Source organism: Anabrus simplex, chromosome 1, assembly GCF_040414725.1.
Source record: "Anabrus simplex isolate iqAnaSimp1 chromosome 1, ASM4041472v1, whole genome shotgun sequence".
Classification (NCBI taxonomy): Eukaryota; Metazoa; Arthropoda; class Insecta; order Orthoptera; family Tettigoniidae; genus Anabrus; species Anabrus simplex.
In genome coordinates, this window is record NC_090265.1 from 817,085,046 (window position 1) to 817,104,765 (window position 19,720).

Below are 19,720 nucleotides of genomic sequence, written 5' to 3' on the forward strand. Positions count from 1 at the left end.
ATATTGTGTATGTATCCTAATTTTCCTCTCATTTAATACAGTATTACGGTTTATTATGTGTAAATTCATATTGAAATAACGTAGATTCTTCAACAGGTTTAGCAAGGGGCGAGTTCTTAAGAAGTGATTTATTTCAGTGCAACAAAATTTCACTATAAGCAAGTAAATTCTGAGATCCGCAAAATTTTATTATACTGCTATTTTACAGTAGTATGAAGGTATGTGTGTGTGACCTAACCAAACTCTAAATCTAACCTTGTTGTTAACAGTACATTCTGGCAAACCAGAACCTAACCAGTCACTAATAGTAACCAGCAGGAGTAATGGGTGGGGGACTTGTCCCCCTGGAGGCATCAAGCCACAGTAACATTCATCCACACTGCACAATATATTTGTTACAGTGGCAGCTATGCAAATCTATCAAATATAAGCATGCCGGGTGGTGAACAGCTGATTGAGGAAAGAGTGAGAGGGAAGATGGTGTGATGATGTTACGAAGGTAATCCCAAAAATAAGGTCTCCTGTTCTTTTATAAATACACAGACCTGTTTATTTCTACAATGGTTTACATAATTTTACAGCTTGAACATTTAGCCATTTTTCTACATAATCACCACTTCAGTCGATGCATTTTTGTAGACGCTGTGACAGTTTTTGTATGCCCATGTCTCACCAGTCTCCGCCATGCCATTCAGGAAGTTGTGAACCTCATCATTCACCTCGTTGTCGGTGCTGAATCGCTTTTCAGCCAAATGTTCTTTCAACTAGTGATAGTCACTGGTTGCCAAGTTGGGACTATAGGGTGTGTGGGTGATGATGTTCTACTGAAACTGTTGCAGGAGAGCAACGGTTTGTCGGGCAATGTGCGGGCGAGCGTTGTCATGGAGAATGTTTACGCCCTTGCTCAACATTCTTCTTCTCCAGTTCTGAATTTCCCGTCTGAGTTTTTTCAGGGTCTCACAGTACCTGTCAGTGTTAATTGTGGTCCCAGCGGGCATAAAGTCGACCCTTTCGATCCCAAAATACAGTTGTCATGACTTTATCAGCAGACAGTGTTTGCTTGAAATTCGGCGGCTTTGGCGAAGAGGGATGCCACTGCTGGCGTGATTGTTGCTTGGTCTCAAGTGTCAAGTGGAACGCCCAGGTTTCGTCACCTGTGACAATTGAGTCCAAAAAGTTGTCTTGTTCGGCTGCAAACCGTTGAAGAAATGCGCGGGAAGAATCAACTCGTTGCCGCATGTGGTCTTCAGTCAGCATGCGTGGCACCCATCTTGCGCATACCTTCCGGTATTTCAACTTTTCCATTAAAATTCTGTGAGCGGTGCTTCGGGAAACCTCAGGAACCGAAGTGCACAGATCATTTAGGGTGATCCGCTGATCTTCAAGCATGATTTTCTCAAACTTCACAACTGTCTCGATGGAAATTGATGGTCTCCCGCTCCTTTGTTCGTCGTAAATTTCAGTCCGACTGGCTGCAAACTCTCTACACCACTTACGAACATTTTTGACATCCATGCACGACTCACCATACATTTCCGTCAATTGGTGATGGATTTCAATCGGTTCAGTACCTTTTGCGTTCAAAAACCGAATAACTGCACGCACTTCCCACTTGGCGGTAACATCCAACAGGAGCTCCATTCTCAATGGCTGCCAAGCCATGACTGAGTGCCTCAGTGTGGTGTGCGCATGTTTATATGCAAGCGCGGGAAACACTCTTCACAATATTGTGACCAACAGCCACATGAACAGAGTTCTGCATTTATAAAAAATAGGAGGCCTTATTTTTGGGATTACGCTTGTACAAGGATAACTACCATGGCTATCATATCTACCTACTTACAGGATCGCTTGAGCATAAGTCCATGTTCTTCCTCACATACTTCGTGCAGATTTATTTTCTCTTTACATCTCATAACTTTATAATTTCAAATGAGGAAATTCCCATTCTTCAAATCAAGCACAGAGGCTTGCAGCTGTAATTTTCTGTTGCAGGCTATAACCATGCAGTTTACCCCATCTTCTCAACTTATCACACTGATAAAACAGGTCAAAGAACAACGGTGTTGAACTTCCTCAAGCTAGATAAAGTATATGTTCAATCCATTACATTCTTTCTGCATATAATGTACAATGAGTGGCCAAAAGTCATGGGAAGACACTGAATGTGATGTTAATAATGAGCTGCTCCTCCGTGAACAAAACAAGATTTAAACATCTAAAAAAAAATTATTTTAGGAACACAATATTTATAAGTATTATTTACAACTTGTAACATTTTTCATTATTATTACAGATATAATACTAACTGATTCTCACTATTTTACAAAAATACATAGGACCAAAATTGCATGGCAAGAAAGGCAACACTAGATGTCCATATCGAAGTCCAATATTTTGACCAAATTTGAAGATGTTCCCAAGAGGTGCCAAAGCAGGAGACAGATCTCTGTAGACATTCAAAATATCATGTGAACATCATAACAAGAAAATGATTATACAGAGTGTTGCAGAACTATCTGTACAAATTTATGCAGAAGATAGAGAATATGTATGGCAATCAATGATATGATGATAAAAAGCATGCATTTATCCTGGTGGTCACACTGTCAAGCACTATAAGCAAATAAACAGCTATTTTTAACAGATTTTAACTCCACTCCAGTCAACAACTTTGTAAAAGTCTCCCAGTGCCAAAAGCTAATGTCAGGCAACATACATTCCTATACAAAATAATGATGGTCTTGATTTTCTCTATCTTCTGTACAAATTTGTGGAGACAGTTTAGCAATACACTGTATGTCTACTATACCATTTACAGGATCATTATATAATGCATTATCTGCCTTCCAGTATATGAATAATGGGGGAAAAGACCTGACACTGGAACATCATTTGTATTATTATTATTATTATTATTAGGCAACCCGGCCAGTTACTACCTTCCCTTTGAACATCTGAACTACTGCAGTTATATCCAGTGGTCCTGTGAATATTGTTTATCAGTTGAAACTATTAGCTGTCCGACTCATTGGCTGAATGGTTAGCGTTGAGACCTTCGATTCCCGGCCGGGTCAGGGAATTTAATCGCGCCTGACTCATTCTTCTGGCTCGGGAACTGGATGTTTGTGTTTGTCCCAACACTTTCATTATCATATTCAGACAACACACTACACTACAAACAACCACAGAAACAAGCAATAGTAATTGCATCCCTCCATATAGGGTTGGCGTCAGGAAGGGCATCCTACTGTAAAACAGGACCAAGTCCACATGAGCGACACAGTTCGCAACCGCGACCCCATAGTTGTGGGAAAAGAAGAAGTAGTAGTTGAAACTATTAGCTGTATGTGAGAGATCAATATTGTGCTGTGTAACTTGTGATTAGGAGAATGTCCTTCTAACTGTAAAGTTATTTTAAATACAAACTGTAGCTAAAAAGAAAAAGGAAGCATGTAGCTGTATAGGACTATTGATACCATGATCGTAGTTGAGAGATCTCCAGTTTTACATAGTATCCAAAACTCACAAACACTGACTTCTCATTTCAAGAGTTCTACAAGCATTGGTTGGGACAGGGAGTGAGAGGTAGGAGTGGTGTGGCAGCCAAGGAAAAATGTAACCTGCTTCTCACTAAAGCAGCTGAAGTTTGAATCCTAGGCGTGTGTGAGCTGTATGTTTTAGTGCATCACTTGTCATTAGAACAGTGTGTGCTTATCAGCAAAAGTTATTTTTTAACTATAAGTTTCCTTGTACGTGTAAATAATTTGTTAAATAATACTGGACTACCTTCAAGATGTGCAACATAATCTAGTCAATGAATATGATTCTTCGGACACAGTATTAAATACAATACTCTGTAAGTTAAATCACTAGAAATTTCTGAAAATAAATTGAAATGGGTTTAATATTAACAGTTCATTATCTTACTGTATGTGCCTATTGTAAGGGTTTAGTTTCATTATGTGTGGAGTGGTATATTCATATGTAAAATACAAGATTTTGATCATTGAATTCATTTTGTCATTTGTAATATCAGCTCCAACAAAAATAGCTTGACAGACGTCTCTCTCCTCTGTAAAAATGCTAGATGTTTATTATAGTAAATCCTATTAGCATACTTGTATACCAGGTAATCTGAAAGAAACGGATACAAGTAAAATAAAAAGTGAACTCCATAAAGGACACTTTGTTAAGTGGTGGACATTACCTCAAAAGGGATTAGGAGTAGAGCGGTATAAAGAATACCATACTTACTCGCATATTAGACCCCTTTTTTCCTCCACTTTTACAGTAAAAAAAAAGCGTAGAAGTCATGTGTTCATAACCTCAAATTTTGTGCAGTGAACACATGACTTCTAGGCTATAAAGATCTATAAATTGTACATGTAAACATTCTACACTATTCTTTAAAAAACAAATGTATTTGAGTTATACTGGCTTTTTCGATGGAAGGCGGTATTTCTAAATGTAAAAAGACAATAAATGGATAACATGACTTTTAAGGCTAGGCCTACATATAAAAATATAGTCAGTTTTAATTACTCTTATATCATGTCATTCGTTACATCTCATTAATTCCTCTGATGAGGTTGACGGCAGGAAGGCTATATGGTCGTAAAAACTCGGTACGAAGATTCGTTGGCTTCATACTAGATCCCATAGAGAAAGGGGATAAGGGTATCATATTATGCAATATTGATACAAAATAACTAAATAGGCAGTCATTTGTCTCTGTGGGTTGAGCAGTAGGCCTACCACACAGTAAACCTGAGTAAACCCAATCACTGCTTTCATTTGAATTATCATCTTGCGCCGCCAACTTCCCTGCTACCGGTGTCTCTTTATTCCAAGTGACGCCATCTTCACTGCCATCTCGTCAGCTAAGCACTGCAATCAAGAGCATTCGAGGTCCCGTGTTTTTAAACCTTTTAAAAATAGTTTTGTTCCCGACTGTAGAGTCCAAACAGTGTGGATCTATTCCCACATGGTTTCTGGAGATGGTCTTTGATATTCTCAGTTGGTGTATGTGTAGCAGAAGCCACTCCTTTCGAATAAAGCCGTATAGAAAGCGTGCCCAACCACCAGCTGATAACTAGCGTATGTTACGAGTTGTACTTGTTAGGTATGCTATCGCCCAGAGAGTGCCAAAAGTTCCTCGACGAAAAGAATAAAAATAAATACCAGTAACACGAAAGTTTGCCGCATTTATGGATATCTACAGGCATAGCGGTAAGGCATTTTATCATCATGATGTTTAATTTCGTACGTTGTCTCCACTTTTTATTAACGCATACACTAGTATGTTTTGTTTGGCATCTCCGAAAATCGTTAAAAGTAAGCGTAAACATAAAGTTATTATTTATTTATTTATTTATTTCTTAATTATTCGCTAATAGGTCTACTAGGGACTATGGTCAAGTTTCATTATACATTCTGGCGTTTACTCAGTTTTCGATTGATCCAGTAGGTTTTCTTAAGCTCACTGTGTTGAGCACAGCGTTCATCCGACCACTTTGCACCCGTTGTCCACTTCACATCCCGGAAAGTTCCAAAAGTCACAAGGCTTTTTCTGAAAAAGTCTTGTTTGTGCACATTATTATTATTATTATTATTATTATTATTATTATTATTATTTGTTAGGTACATTGGTGAGTAAAACAATCGTTATTTGGGTATTTTTTAAATCAAGTTTTAAACCTACTTCTCTCCAAAAAATTACATATAATGGCCCGAGTTACGAGATATTAAACAACCGTGAATATTTCTCAACTAAAGTAAACTAGTTTCCTCACCCCGAGGTGGTGCAGCTCTTTTAGACACATCCCCAGTGGAGGGGAGTTACATGTACCATTTTTACCGCACATCAACCTTCCTGCCATTCGTAAATCTCTGGCAGTACAGTATCGAGAATCAAACCATTATGTCGGTGAACATTCTTAACCACAAAACACAGATATAGAGCATGATGAAACTGTTTGGCGTGCGACGTCATCAGAGCTGCAGTAGGCCTACGCCATGGAGGCGGACATTTCTTAACTACGAAACACAGATATACCGCATGGCTTCAATGCGTTTTCATTGCGTGGGTCGCACAGACGAAACTATTCACAAATTTTTGCGATGTCATCAGAGCTGCAATAAGACTAGCACCCACTTCGAAGCGGAATCGTTCTTCTCTGACAAATTACGTTGGGGGGTCGTGTATGCGAGATTTATGTTCTCATTTTCTTCGTCTCGGAAAGCCAGCGGGGCTCTAATACACGAAGGGGTCTAATACACGAGTAAATATGGAATACCCCTGCTAACTCCTGGGTGAAGTGCCATCGCGGTCTCACATGTAGTAATGGCAGGAGGCAATGAAAATGACAACTAATGTTTCCTCATTTAGAAGTATCTCCAGGAGATCTCAAGGCGGCAGCTTAAGTTGCACTTTTGGCAGAGAGAATGGAACACAGGGTCACATCTTGGGAAACTGCCCTTATGGTGACACATTGAGAAACGCCCGCCATCATAAAGGAAGATCATTCATTGCTGAAGAACTTCATGGAAAGTGTTATACCGTTTATGAAGACATTCATGGAGTGTCAACAGGAACACCAGAAGAATCAACATCTACCGACTGTAGAGTCCAAACAGTGTGGATCTATTCCCAAATGGTCTTGCCTGCCTTTAAACATAACAGCAAGAAAGATTATATAATCGATCCCACAGTCAGAATGGAACATCACACCAGCCAGTCTGAGGTGGTTAACGTTGAAATCAAATTTTAGAGGGGAAAGTACTATTTAAAAGAGCTGGAAGTAATGGGTTTAGTGGTAGGGGCATGTGGTTTTATAAGTAGGTTCTTTTATGAATTTAAAGAACAGATTTGGCTTACAAAAGTCCAGAATCCGTCTTTTAGTAGTCGCCACTTTATGGGGGTCATTGTCTATTTTAAAATTATATCTATATTCTCAATAGTTCCCGTTAATGTCCTAATACCAAATGTACTATTCTATAATATTTTTTGTATTTCCAAATGTTTATAACATGTTGAGTGCCAGACCGAAATTCATGGGATTTCCATCTAGTGCTGTGGGCTAATAACATCGAGTTACTCCCTGGTGCCAAAACGTTCACAGGCTTAACCAAGCAAGTGATGGCTGAAATGAGGATTTATTTATGATACATTAAGTTATTATATATATATTAGATCAAATATTGTGACCCCATAAGGGGTCGTATTGGTCATTACGCATTGTATATGTACACACGCCCCCATATGGGGTCAGACTTATACAGTAGTTAATGTCCCAACGCTCGGCCATACTTACCTTTTCCTTTGCAGGGATGCGTTATATGTCGTTGATTATGAGAGACGTGTTCGCTTGTTCGTACTGGAGCCGTACAAAAGTACTATCCCCGATTTTAGATTAGGAAATGTTTGTAAAAAACTATCTCCTGATTCAAGGTTGGAAAATTTTCGTATAAAATTTTGTTATATAAAGTAGTGAGAATCATGAGACTTTGGTAAATTAGGATGTAAGAGCATAATATTATTAGACAAATTTGTAGTTAGGGAATATTGAATATGTATATAATTATGTTTGTATAACTTTTAATTTGAGTAAGAGAACCTAGCAGTGATGATTGTGCAAGATGGGAAACCAGTGACTATATCGTTGAAGCTGGTTGAAGTCGGTCAAAAGTGTTGTAACAGGTGGCTTTGGAAACTCGGAGTACAGTGGGGAAGTGTATGCTGAAGACTGTAATTTATCAATGTGGATGGACGTGCGAGATCACTTTTTGCTCTATTCTGGTTTCGAAATCACTGTAACTATATACTTCGTCTACATCATCATTGTCCGACTGTTCAATATATCGTCCAGACCATCTGCTCTTTTACTGCTCGATTTACTCATAGTGACTTAAAGAAAAGGGAAACTCGCAGCACTGCACACTTACATAAACAATCTGTGCGCGAGATAAGACTTTGTCACCCACAAAGCACTTTTGACATACCCATATGGGGTCGCGCCAAAACAGGAATTAGGCATAGATATCAAAACAGGAATTGACAAATGAAAGGTGGACCGTGTACGTACATAAATAGACGACCAACAGATGGCAGAAAGAGACTTTATACAGCTTTGAAACACGCACTTACTGCACACCCAAATGGGTTCACACAGTTCTCTATTTCGAACGAACGTACAACCCCATATGGGGTCTCACGGACCCAAATGGGGTCGCTTGGCACTCAACGTGTTAATGCTATGGACTATATAATGTGTTATTAGTTTCTGATTTTTAGAGTTATTAATAAGATGATGTTCAATATTATAAGTTCAAATGTATTTCTGTTATTTTTCCCTTAGTGAGAGAGAGAGGTGTGTGTGTGTGTGTGTGTGTGTGTGTGTGTGTGTGTGTGTGTGTGTGTGTGTGAGGGGGGGCATAACTCGCTTGCTTCCTTCCAGTGACTAGCTGGGAGAAAGTAAAGGGAGCATCCGGTGTCAGGTTTCACCCTCTCCCAGAATGATGTTATGTGTGACCATATTGCACAGATTTTGTGTAGAAACTTTAACTTATTTTCTTTTGGATGAGTTGTGGATGAAATGAAATGGAAGGGTGGAAAGTCACAACAGTAGATAATGTACTTGCTTTTACAACCTACGTATAGCAACAAATCAATTATAATTAAAAATTGGTGTTTGGTGTACAATTAGCGCTAAGAAAATAATAGGATCTATATGTTTCAATGAAACATTCAATTTTGAGGCTGTTTCTCCAAAATTTAACAGAAGGAAAAAAATTTCACCAAGATTCTACAATGTTGCATAGAACTGTTTAATCATGAATCCTCTCATGCATGCATTTTCATTTCAAAGTGAGAAGGAAACTTTTCTCAATTTTTATATATTAGAAAACTTTTAAATATCAATCACATTTTGTAAAAATATTAAAGGTCTATTTTCGTTTAATTACGAAGCCTCTACATTTTTTGAGAAAATAGTGGTCAAATATTATATACCCTTAGGTGTAGGGATGTGGCGGCCCCATTGCCCAGTGGGCAACCACTGCAATCAGCCTATCGAGTATTGGCACCTAAACCATACATCTTGTTGCTTGTTGTTTTAAGGGGCCTAACATCGAAGGTCATCGGCCCAAACCATAGATCAAACTGACATGAGGAAATACTTGTCAGATACTGACCATCTAGTGGAAAACAAAACACTTACTGCGGCAATCTATGATAGGACTAGCAAGCTTTCAAACTCAAAAAGTGCTTTACATCAAAGTTATTATGAGCAGACAAGACCGAGAGAAGGTTATGAGAGAACAGTGGTTCATAGACAGAAAAAGCTGGAGGGGGCTCATACACCACATCCAGGCAACTGAAGATGGTCAACGATGATGATGATATTGCATGCCCAGCTTCCTCTGCGGATTAGTGGTAGAGTGTAGGCCTCCAGATTCCGAGATTGCAGGTTCAAACTTGGCAGAGGTAATCGGATTTTCGAAATGTGTAAAAAAGAAGGCTCGGCACTCCATGACATGCGATGTTGACATGTAAAAGGTTTTTAGTGACACATTCGGTGTTTACCAAACAAAATTCATGCATGCGCAGCCTAGACGGTGACAAACCAAAAATACCTGCACATGGTAGCTGAGGTCATGTGATGAATATTATTATTCTTTTATGCCCGATAAGATAGCAGTATCAGTAGAAAAAACACTACTACTACTGCAGAAAACATTTTTACTCAATTACAGTTACTTATGAGGATTTATTAACTTTGGTAATTGAGGACCTAATATGGAAAAGGGTGAAAGTTACTTATGAGGATTTATTAACTTTGGTAATTGAGGACCTAATATGGAAAAGGGTGAAAGTGTCAAAAACATTTTTTCTAATAAAAGCCAATAACAGAGATTCCTTGCAAACTGGCACTTTCCCCCTTTTCTGCCAAAGGAGACCAAGAATAATAATCACCTAAGGTCTTTGAAGTGCAAGCTTGTGGGGAGGAGGAAAATTATGTTCGTGAAATTATGCTTGAGGAAGTGGAAAGGATGGTAAATAAACTCCATTGTCCTAAAGCAGCAGGAATAGATGAAATTAGACCTGAAATGGTGAAGTATAGTGGGAAGGCAGGGATGAAATGGCTTCACAGAGTAGTAAGATTAGCATGGAGTGTTGGTAAGGTACCTTCAGATTGGACAAAAGCAGTAATTGCACCTATCTATAAGCAAGGGAACAGGAAGGATTGCAACAACTATCCAGGTATCTCATTGATTAGTATACCAGGCAAAGTATTCACTGGCATCTTGGAAGGGAGGGTGCGATCAGTCGTTGAGAGGAAGTTGGATGAAATCCAGTGTGGTTTCAGACCACAGAGAGGCTGTCAGGATCAGATTTTCAGTATGAGCCAGGTAATTGAAAAATGCTATGAGAGGAATAGGCAATTGTGTTTATGTTTCGTAGATCTAGAGAAAGCATATGACAGGGTACCGAGGGAAAAGATGTTCGCCATACTGGGGGACTATGGAATTAAAGGTAGATTAAAATCAAAGGTATTTATGTTGACAATTGGGCTTCAGTAAGAATTGATGGTAGAATGAGTTCTTGGTTCAGGGTACTTACAGGGGTAGTTTACATGGATCATCTGCTGAAAGGTATAAAATGGCAGGGAAGAATTAATTTAGGTGGAAATGTAATAAGCAGTCTGGCCTATGCTGAAAACTTGGTCTTAATGGCAGATTGTGCCGAAAGCCTGCCGTGTAATATCTTGGAACTTGAAAATAGGTGCAATGAGTATGGTATGAAAATTAGCCTCTCGAAGACTAAATTGATGTGAGTAGGTAAGATTCAATAGAATTGAATGTCAGATTGGTGATACAAAGCTAGAACAGGTCAATAATTTCAAGTATTTAGGTTATGTGTTCTCCCAGGATGGTAATATAGTAAGTGAGATTGAATCAAGATGTCGTAAAGCTAATGCAGTGAGCTCGCAGTTGTGATCAACAGTATTCTGTAAGAAGGAAGTCAGCTCCCAGACGAAACTACTGTATCTTTACATCGGTCTGTTTTCAGACCAACTTTGCTTTACGGGAGTGAAAGCTGGGTGGACTCAGGATATCTTATTCATAAGTTGGAAGTAACAGACTTGAAAGTAGCAAGAATGATTGCTGATACAAACAGGTGCGAACAATGGCAGGATGGTATTCGGAATGAGGAGATAAAGGCTAATTTAGGAATGAACTCGATGGATGAAGCTGTACGAATAAACTGGCTTCGGTGGTGGGGTCATGTAAGGCGAATGGAGGAGGATAGGTTACCTAGGAGAATAATGGACTCTGCTATGGAGGGTAAGAGAAGTAGAGGTAGACCAAGACGACGATGGTTAGACTTGGTTTCTAACGATTTAAAGACAATAGGTATAGAACCAAATGAGGCCACAACACTAGCTGCAAACTGAGGATTGTGGCGACGTTTAGTAAATTCACAGAGGCTTGCAGACTGAACGCTGAAAGGCATAACAGTCTATAATGATAATGTATGTATGTATGTATGTATGTATGTATGTATGTATGTAAGTGCAAGTATACTACATCAAACAATATTCAGCTTTTAACACTTTCATTTTTTTAATTAAGAGCCTCAGAAATTGGACTGCAGCTCTCTACCGGCTGAATTTACTACCAACTAAAATAATGACCTTGGGCACGTGCACCGTTTACCACTGTATGCGGCATGGCTCACATCTACTTTTCAGCCACTGGACACATTTATTTAAAAACCTTTAAAGACCACTTACGTACCTTTTATGATGAGTGAATGATGATTGGCAATTAGCAACTGACAACCCTTGGAAATATTACGCATCCATTCTTCAATTTATTGTGTTCATGGGCAATGAAGAGTTTTGAAAAAAAAAACACCTTTTTTTTCCTTCATATTTTGGCACTTTCACACTTTTTCCATCATTGGTCTTCAATTCAGCATGTTTGACATAAAACAACAGTTTGAGAGGCAACCGCAACATTTCCCGCTTCCATCTGTTCAAACTCACATGAACTCTAGAAAGGGAAATTTGCTTGCATTCTTAAAGGGAAGTTTCAAAGGGAGGAGCATTGAATAAGACATATAACATGGACCTAATATGAGATTTTTGCATATCACAGGGTTTTAAATGCAATGAGAAAAGCACTAGATGACAGACATACCATATTTCACCGCATAATCGTTGCACTTTTTATACCAAAATTTCTGAAAAAAGTAGTAGTGCAACCATTGTGTGAATGTTTTAACACCAGTATTTGTCTTACTGAAGAAAGTAATTTATAAGTAAACTGCATTTTATACAAGTTTAAGGTGCACATCATACTTGCATATCATATATACATCAAAATAATTAAAATAGTCGAAATCAAAATTCATAATTTATTCACAACAGTTCGGCGAACATTTCTCCAGTCTGAAAATAAAATTATTAAGTCAACTGTCATTATTGAAGTATTAAAGTTAAAATATTACACTAGCAAAGAAAACACGGCATTGTTGTGAAATACGGACTTCCCGGTAAACAATATACTCAAAATCTTCTGTCGGTATCGGTCGCCGCTGCTCATAACGGTATCAAGATTATTCGTCACTCTGCCACACCGAGTCATCTTCGGATCTGTACAGCGCGTTCGAAATCCCAATCGTTTTAGAGCTCTTGGAGACTAGTTCAGGTGATATAAGGTCCAAACTTTTCAATGCCCACAAACGCAATAAATTGAAGAATGGATGCCTAATATTTCCAAGGGGCGTCAATTGCTAATTGCCACACATCATTCACTCGCTATAAAATCTACGTTAAGTGGTCTTTAAAGGTTTTTTAATAGCCTAATATGAAAAGTAGATGTGAGGCCACCAGGGATGACTACTTGTCGTGTCTTATTTTCATTGAGAAGCTGCTTCACTTTGTTCATGAGGTGACCTCGGAAATTATCTAAAACAAGAGGAGCCGGCTGTATACGGTTTTAACCCAGTACAGTGTCAGTTCTACATCCATCCACCCCTTTAGTTTCACTCGTACATGAATTCCATGGGGAAACTGTGTTTGCTTAGGCACTGTTTTCCTCTTGAAAATTACATAAGATGGCAACTTTCTTCCGGGCGCGCAGCTGTGAGCTTGCATTCAGGAGATAGTGGGTTCGAACCCCTCTGTCAGCAACCATGAAGATGGCTTTCCGTGATTTCCAATTTTCACACTAGGCAAATGCAATTAAGACCACGGGAGCTTCCTTCCTACTCCTAGCCTTTCCCCATCCCATTGTCGCCATGAGACCTTTCTGTGTCAGTGTGATGTAAAGCAACTTGGAAAAAAACTTCTATCAGCAGTGCATTGAAATTTCTCACTACCACCGATTTTCTCTGTGATCCTTTTAGCACAATAGTATTGTTGCGAGGCATATTGAAAAAGGCTGGAACCTGATCAGCATTAACGATTTCAGACAGTTAAGTATGAAGTTTCCTGGCACAAACGTAAGACAAATTGGTGAAAATTCACTATCTTATCCATGTAATGACCGGGCAATCTTTGACATAGTGTTGTTCTCCTTTGTATCGACAGATTGTGTTATCGCATGAACCTTATAACCAACCCACGACTTGCCTTAAACTGAGTTATGGGAATGTTGTGTTCGCGCACTACTTCCTGTGCTTCATTTACAACATTTCATTTGATACACTGTAGCTATTGTCAAGTATTTGATTGACGTACACAAACACTTCTTCGTCAATTTTCGGACACTCCCCTGTTTCCAGACATCTAAATGCATGTCTAAAATAGTTTGTGTTTTTTACCTTGTCTTTTAATTCTGCCAGTCGTGCACCAAGTTTCCACTGACCGAAAATTTTATTTTCACAGCTCTGTTACTGTGCTGTTCTGCGAGAACATACTTCATACTTCAGCTTGAAGTCCGCAGAAATGTTTCTGTAATTATCCATAATTACAAATATATGCTTCAAATGTTAATGTGTTGCTATATAAATGACTACCCGTAACTGTTCCGTATTATTGTATTCCAAAACAAAATATTTCTACAAACACTCCAAAACAAAATAAAACTTAAATTCTCTCAAGCACACGTCTACAGTAATCAAGTCACTCACAAACAAACGCATGCATCTGTACATTCCAGAGCAGTTGATACCTCCGCTAGAGTACCTAATAAACAAGAAATGGGAAAACCTACATACCCCCACGACATGGAGAGGCCCACTTGTGGTGAAGTACGAGGGTTACAAGCAGGAATGTACCTACTCGTAAATTTCCCAGTACATCTGCGTTCAATTGTGTATTATAACAGGCCACAAGAACACGACAACGTTACGAGAAAAGAACGCATTCATTCTGGTGTTTACCATTGATAAGAACAATTATTAACTTCTTTTTTTCTTCATGATACCAGTGCAAGGCTTTGAAAGCCATACTAGAAAACAACTGTGTGCAGTGCCAGTATTTCCTGGCGACATTGCCGATAAGCGATAACTTACAGCCTTGTATATTTCAAATTACAGTAAAACCTCGATAATTCGAAGTGATAGGGGAAAAAAATCGGACTTCGAATTATGTAGCTTCAAATTAAACAAATTCTGTGTAACAAAAAAATTACTGAAAATATGTTAAGTGTTGTATTTGCGACTTGAAACCAGATACATCCGATCCTTAAGAAGAATAGAGCAGAAACTGTAAGGAAGATAATAATTACCTTTTTTGTTTAGTCTTCAATACAAGAATAAAGGTAGCTGCAAAAATTGGGTATACTGTACAGAGACTTACATAATAATAAAGAAGTCCGGGGTTCACCAGTTTTAAAATTTACATACCTAAACAGACTGGCCCGCTCTTCCTGAATGTTTAGAACACACCTATCCATTATTTTGATTACTTTTTTGTAAATACGGAACAATAAACTGAAGCAACAAAACTATTGTTGATCTTCTGCTATCGGCAGAAAGAGTGTGCAATTGTAGCAAATTCCATTAGACAATTGGAAACATTCATAGGCCTGTCTACAATCACAAAAACAATACAGTAATAAAAAGGGGACGCAACCACAACTTTGAAATTGTCGAGTTATGCACGGTTGACAGGCCAGAAATTGGGTTAAGTGCGCCACCAAATCGTTTCTGATCTGTGGTGCTTTATATCCGATAATTACGAAAGAAAAGTAAATCCTGCAGTTATCTACGGTATGAAGTACTTGCATAACTATTGTAAGTTGATTATAATACAGGATGCAATCAATTTACGTCCTGACAGTGGCGAAGTAAGAGTTTGAAAATATAAAATATAAATATAAAAATATAAAAATTGAATATTCTTTAATATTAATATTTTTGTTTCTTCGTCTGGACGTGCCGCGAGAACTCTATTGTAGCAGTCTGCCACCGTCAAAGCTGAGCAAGAAGCTGTTACCACTCCATGCAGTGGTTACACGTTGAATCTCTTCTTACAGGTAGGCGAGTATTACTGCGCCTGCGCCAAGCAAGGCCCCTTTCCCCTCGACACTGGGATGTATCCTACAATGTTCTCTGCTCGTGTTACCACAGTGGAAAATGGAAAGGAAAGCTTATAACGTGGGTGCTGAGCTGTTCCGTCCGTTCATTCTACTGCGCTCAACAGTGCACTGTTATATTGTGTTATTTTCTATTATAATAGTTAATTGTTATAGTGTGAATTTATATTTGTTTTATGTTAGGTAAGGATAGCCTATAGGACAGCACAACGTATTAAACATTAAAATGAGTACTGTCGCTTCCACCTCAAAAATAAGTGAGTTGGCGGACCCAGAATGTTCATATATAATAGAAAGCTTAATGAACACGCCATTTTCATTAAGAACTTTTGAAGAAAAGAGAAACATACTTGAAAAAGGTAGACCCATCCATGCCTTCTCTTAAAAAAAATTTTCTTTTTTTTCCTTTTTTTTTTTTGTTTTTTGCTATTTGCTTTACGTCGCACCGACACATAGGTCTTATGGTGACGATGGGATAGGAAAGGCCTAGGAAAGGGAAGGAAGCGGCCGTGGCCTTAATTAAGGTATAGCTCCAGCATTTGCCTGGTGTGAAAATAGGAAACCACGGAAAACCAGGGCTGCCGACAATGGGGTTCGAACCTACTATCTTCCGGATGCAAGCCCGCAGCTGTGCGCCTCTAACCGCACGGCCAACTCACCCGGTAAAAATTTACTGAAGGATTCGAAAAGAACAGTACGATATTTACATGACTCGTGGTACATAAATCTGGACTAGTTATGCGGTTGTGCAAAAATGTATAAACTGTACTGTTGGCCATGTATTCTATTGTGCTCAGAAAATATATCTTGGAATAAAGATGGTGTGGACAATTTAGATAGTTTCAGTGTTTTAAAGAGACGCCATGAGGTGTCTTAAGCACACATAAACGCTGTTGCCGATATGATTCAGTTCGGAAGGTCCAGAATAGAACTCTGTTTAAGTACAGCTTACAGAATTGACAAGCATAATAAGCTAATAAAAAATAACAGATATATTGTCAGCACTTTAATAGATACTGTGTGTTTTCTTTCAAAGCAAGGATTAGCTTCCAGGGGTCAACAAGAAACTGAAGAATCCGATAACAGAGGTAATTATAGGGAGTTACTAGCATTAATTACTAAGAAAGGTGATGTATTTCGGCACCACTGAGAAACATCTACAGTTTCCTCAGAACTGTCATCTGATATACGAAATAATATTATTGAAGCCATAGCTACTTTTATGACCAGCAAAATTAAGACGAGGTTAAGAAAGCAAATTTTATTTCCGTTATTTTGGATGAAAGTACAAACGTTTATAACAGAGAACAACTCTCGACTGTATTCAGATATGTTTGTCCCGAAGGCGAAATTCAAGAGAGATTTTTGAGATTAAGTGATGTAAGCGGTGACCGTTCTGCTGTTTCTCTCTCTAAACATCTCTTTGGAGTGTTACAAGAATTTCAGTGTGGTGAAAATGGTGAAACGTTAGTAGCAGAAACATTTGATGGTGCAGCAGTGATGGCAGGACAGCACAGTGTGTTGCAGAAGTTAGTCAGGGATAAATACAACCATACTATATTTGTTCACTACTACGGTCATAGGCTCAACTTGGTATTACACCAATCTGTCAACCACATCAAAGAATGCAAAATATTTTTTCTGACCTTGTCCGGGTTAACAGGTTTTTTTTCATCATCCCCTAAAAAGGCCGCTGCTCTTAACAAAGTAATACAGAGAAGATTACCAACAGTTACCTGATGGATACATGCCGGTAGGCTCATTGAAGTTGTGTCCTCTCTCCATGCAGATCTCCTTGAACTCTTCAGAGAAATTAAAGAAAACGCAGACAAATGGGACAGTGGAATGAGAATTCAAGCTAAGAGTTACTATGTCACCCTGCAAGACTTTGATTTCTATTTCCTATTAAATTTATTTGCTGAAGTGCTTCCTGAATCTGATGTTCCGTATCAGATCCTTCAAAAGAAAATATATGATATTGCCTTCTGCTCCAAAGAGATCCAGCAATTTTAAGCGTTTCTGCAGACAACAAGAAATAATTTTGAAACTATGTGGTCAAAGTTGCAAGAAAATGAAGAGAGGCAAGTTTACCCTTAAAAGCGCCAGAAAATTGATTTTATAGGAACTAAGAAAATATTGTATCTCTGATTGTATTTGAAAATAATTGACATCATATCCGTGCAACTATCAGATAGATTTTCTGATATTAACAAGCTGGAGTTCCTTCAGTTAATTGATATTGACCAGTTTAACAATTTCGCGAAGGAGTTCCCAAACAGTGCCTATCAGTCGTTAAAGAAGACCTATGGACGAAATTTTGACTGCATGAAACTTAAAAGTGAACTGTTTGTACTCTACACGAAGCCAGACCTTGTGAAAAATAATGCATATGACTACCAATATTTGCACACCAGTGGTCTTAAAAAAGCATATCCAGAAGCAGCGAAATTGATTGACCTCATTCTCACCATCCTGGCAACTAGCGCTTCCGCTGAAAGAAGCTTCTAGGCCTTAAAAAGGATACACACCTTCCAAAGAAATTCACAAGTACAGGACAGGCTCTCTGCACTTTCTTTGATTGCAATTGAGAAGAAATTTCTGAGTGACATAATGAAGAGGCCTAATTTCTACGATGCTGTGATAGATATTTTTGATGCCATAACATGCAATCGTAACGAGCTGAAGTACAAATAGGAAATACTGAAGTAAGCCCTGAAGCTCTGTTAGAAATTAATTTTAAACTTTAGGTGTTCAATATATTATGTGCCATTTCATCATTTTCAAATGATGTTATCTTATACAAAAGTACCGTACTTACTTGCTATTAGATCCTTTCCCCCCCACTTTTACAGCCAAAAATAGTAAAGGGGGGTCCAATATGCATTAACCTCAAAATTCAGTGCAGCGAACACATGACTTCTAGGCTATAAAGAGCTATAAATTGTACGTGAAAACATTCCAACTATTAATTAACAAACTTAGAATGTATTTAAGTTATACTGGCTATTTTCGTCGGAAGGCAGTATTTCTAAACGTAAAAAAAAAAAAAAGGTGAACACAACTTTTAGGCCTACGGAACATATGAAAGTTTGTTTCAGTTACTCATATCACGCCATTTGTTACATCTCATTAATTCCTCTGGTGAGATTGATGTCAGGAAGGGCATACGGCCGTAAAAATTCGCTACTAAGATTCGTCTCGCTTCATACTCAACCCCGCAGAAAAAAGGGATAAGAGTATTGTGTTATCATATAATTAAATATTGATACAAAAGAATTTAATGGCCAATCATTTGTCTCTGTCAGTTCAGCAATAGGCCTACCACACAGTAAACCTGATCACTGCTTTCATTTGAATTATCGCCTTGTGCCGCCAACTTCCCTGCCCTGCTGTTGGCATTCTAAGTGACGTCATTTTCACTGCCATCTCGTCAGTCACATCAGCCATGCATTGCAATCGAGAGCATACACAAGGTCCCATCTTTTTGAACGTTTTAAAAATAATTTTGTTCCCGACTATAGAGTCTAAACAGTGTGAATCTATTCCCAAATGGTTTCTGGAGATGGTCTCTGATATTCCCAGTTGGTGTATATGTAGCAGAAGCCACTCCTTCCAAATATAACTGTGCTGTAGAAGGCATGCCAAACTATCAGCTGATAACTAGCGTATGTTACGAGTTGTACTTCCGAATGATATTTTGACTCCATGAAACTTAAAAGTGAACTGTTTGTACTCTACACGAAGCCAGACCTTGTGAAAAATAATGCATATGACTACCAATATTTGCACACCAGTGGTCTTAAAAAAGCATATCCGGAAGCAGCGAAATTGATTGACCTCATTCTCACCATCCTGGCAACTAGCGCTTCCGCTGAAAGAAGCTTCTAGGCCTACCACACAGTAAACCTGATCACTGCTTTCATTTGAATTATCGCCTTATTATATATAGCATATAGCATGACATGCATGCTTGCAATGCGCGGGTCAGAGACAAAGCTAGGCCCATTCACCTATTCACCTATTTGTGCAACGTCATCAGAGCTGCAGTAGACCTACACTACAGAGGCAGACATTTCTTAACTATGAAACACAGATATTATTATTATTATTATTATTATTATTATTATTATTATTATTATTATTATTATTTGTTAGGTACGTGACTGGA

General features: G+C 38.4%; 1 protein-coding gene across 1 annotated transcript in view; it reads right to left on the reverse strand.

Moving 5' to 3' along the window:
• Positions 1-2,229: 2,229 nt before the first annotated feature.
• l(2)10685 (5-methylcytosine rRNA methyltransferase l(2)10685) overlaps positions 2,230-19,720 on the reverse strand; it is a 70,703-nt gene continuing 53,212 nt past the window's right edge. Inside the window, exon 8 of the mRNA XM_067147033.2 lies at positions 2,230-2,449. Coding sequence (XP_067003134.2) covers positions 2,305-2,449 — 145 coding nt within the window. The 3' untranslated portion in view covers positions 2,230-2,304. The remainder of the gene's footprint in view (positions 2,450-19,720) is intronic.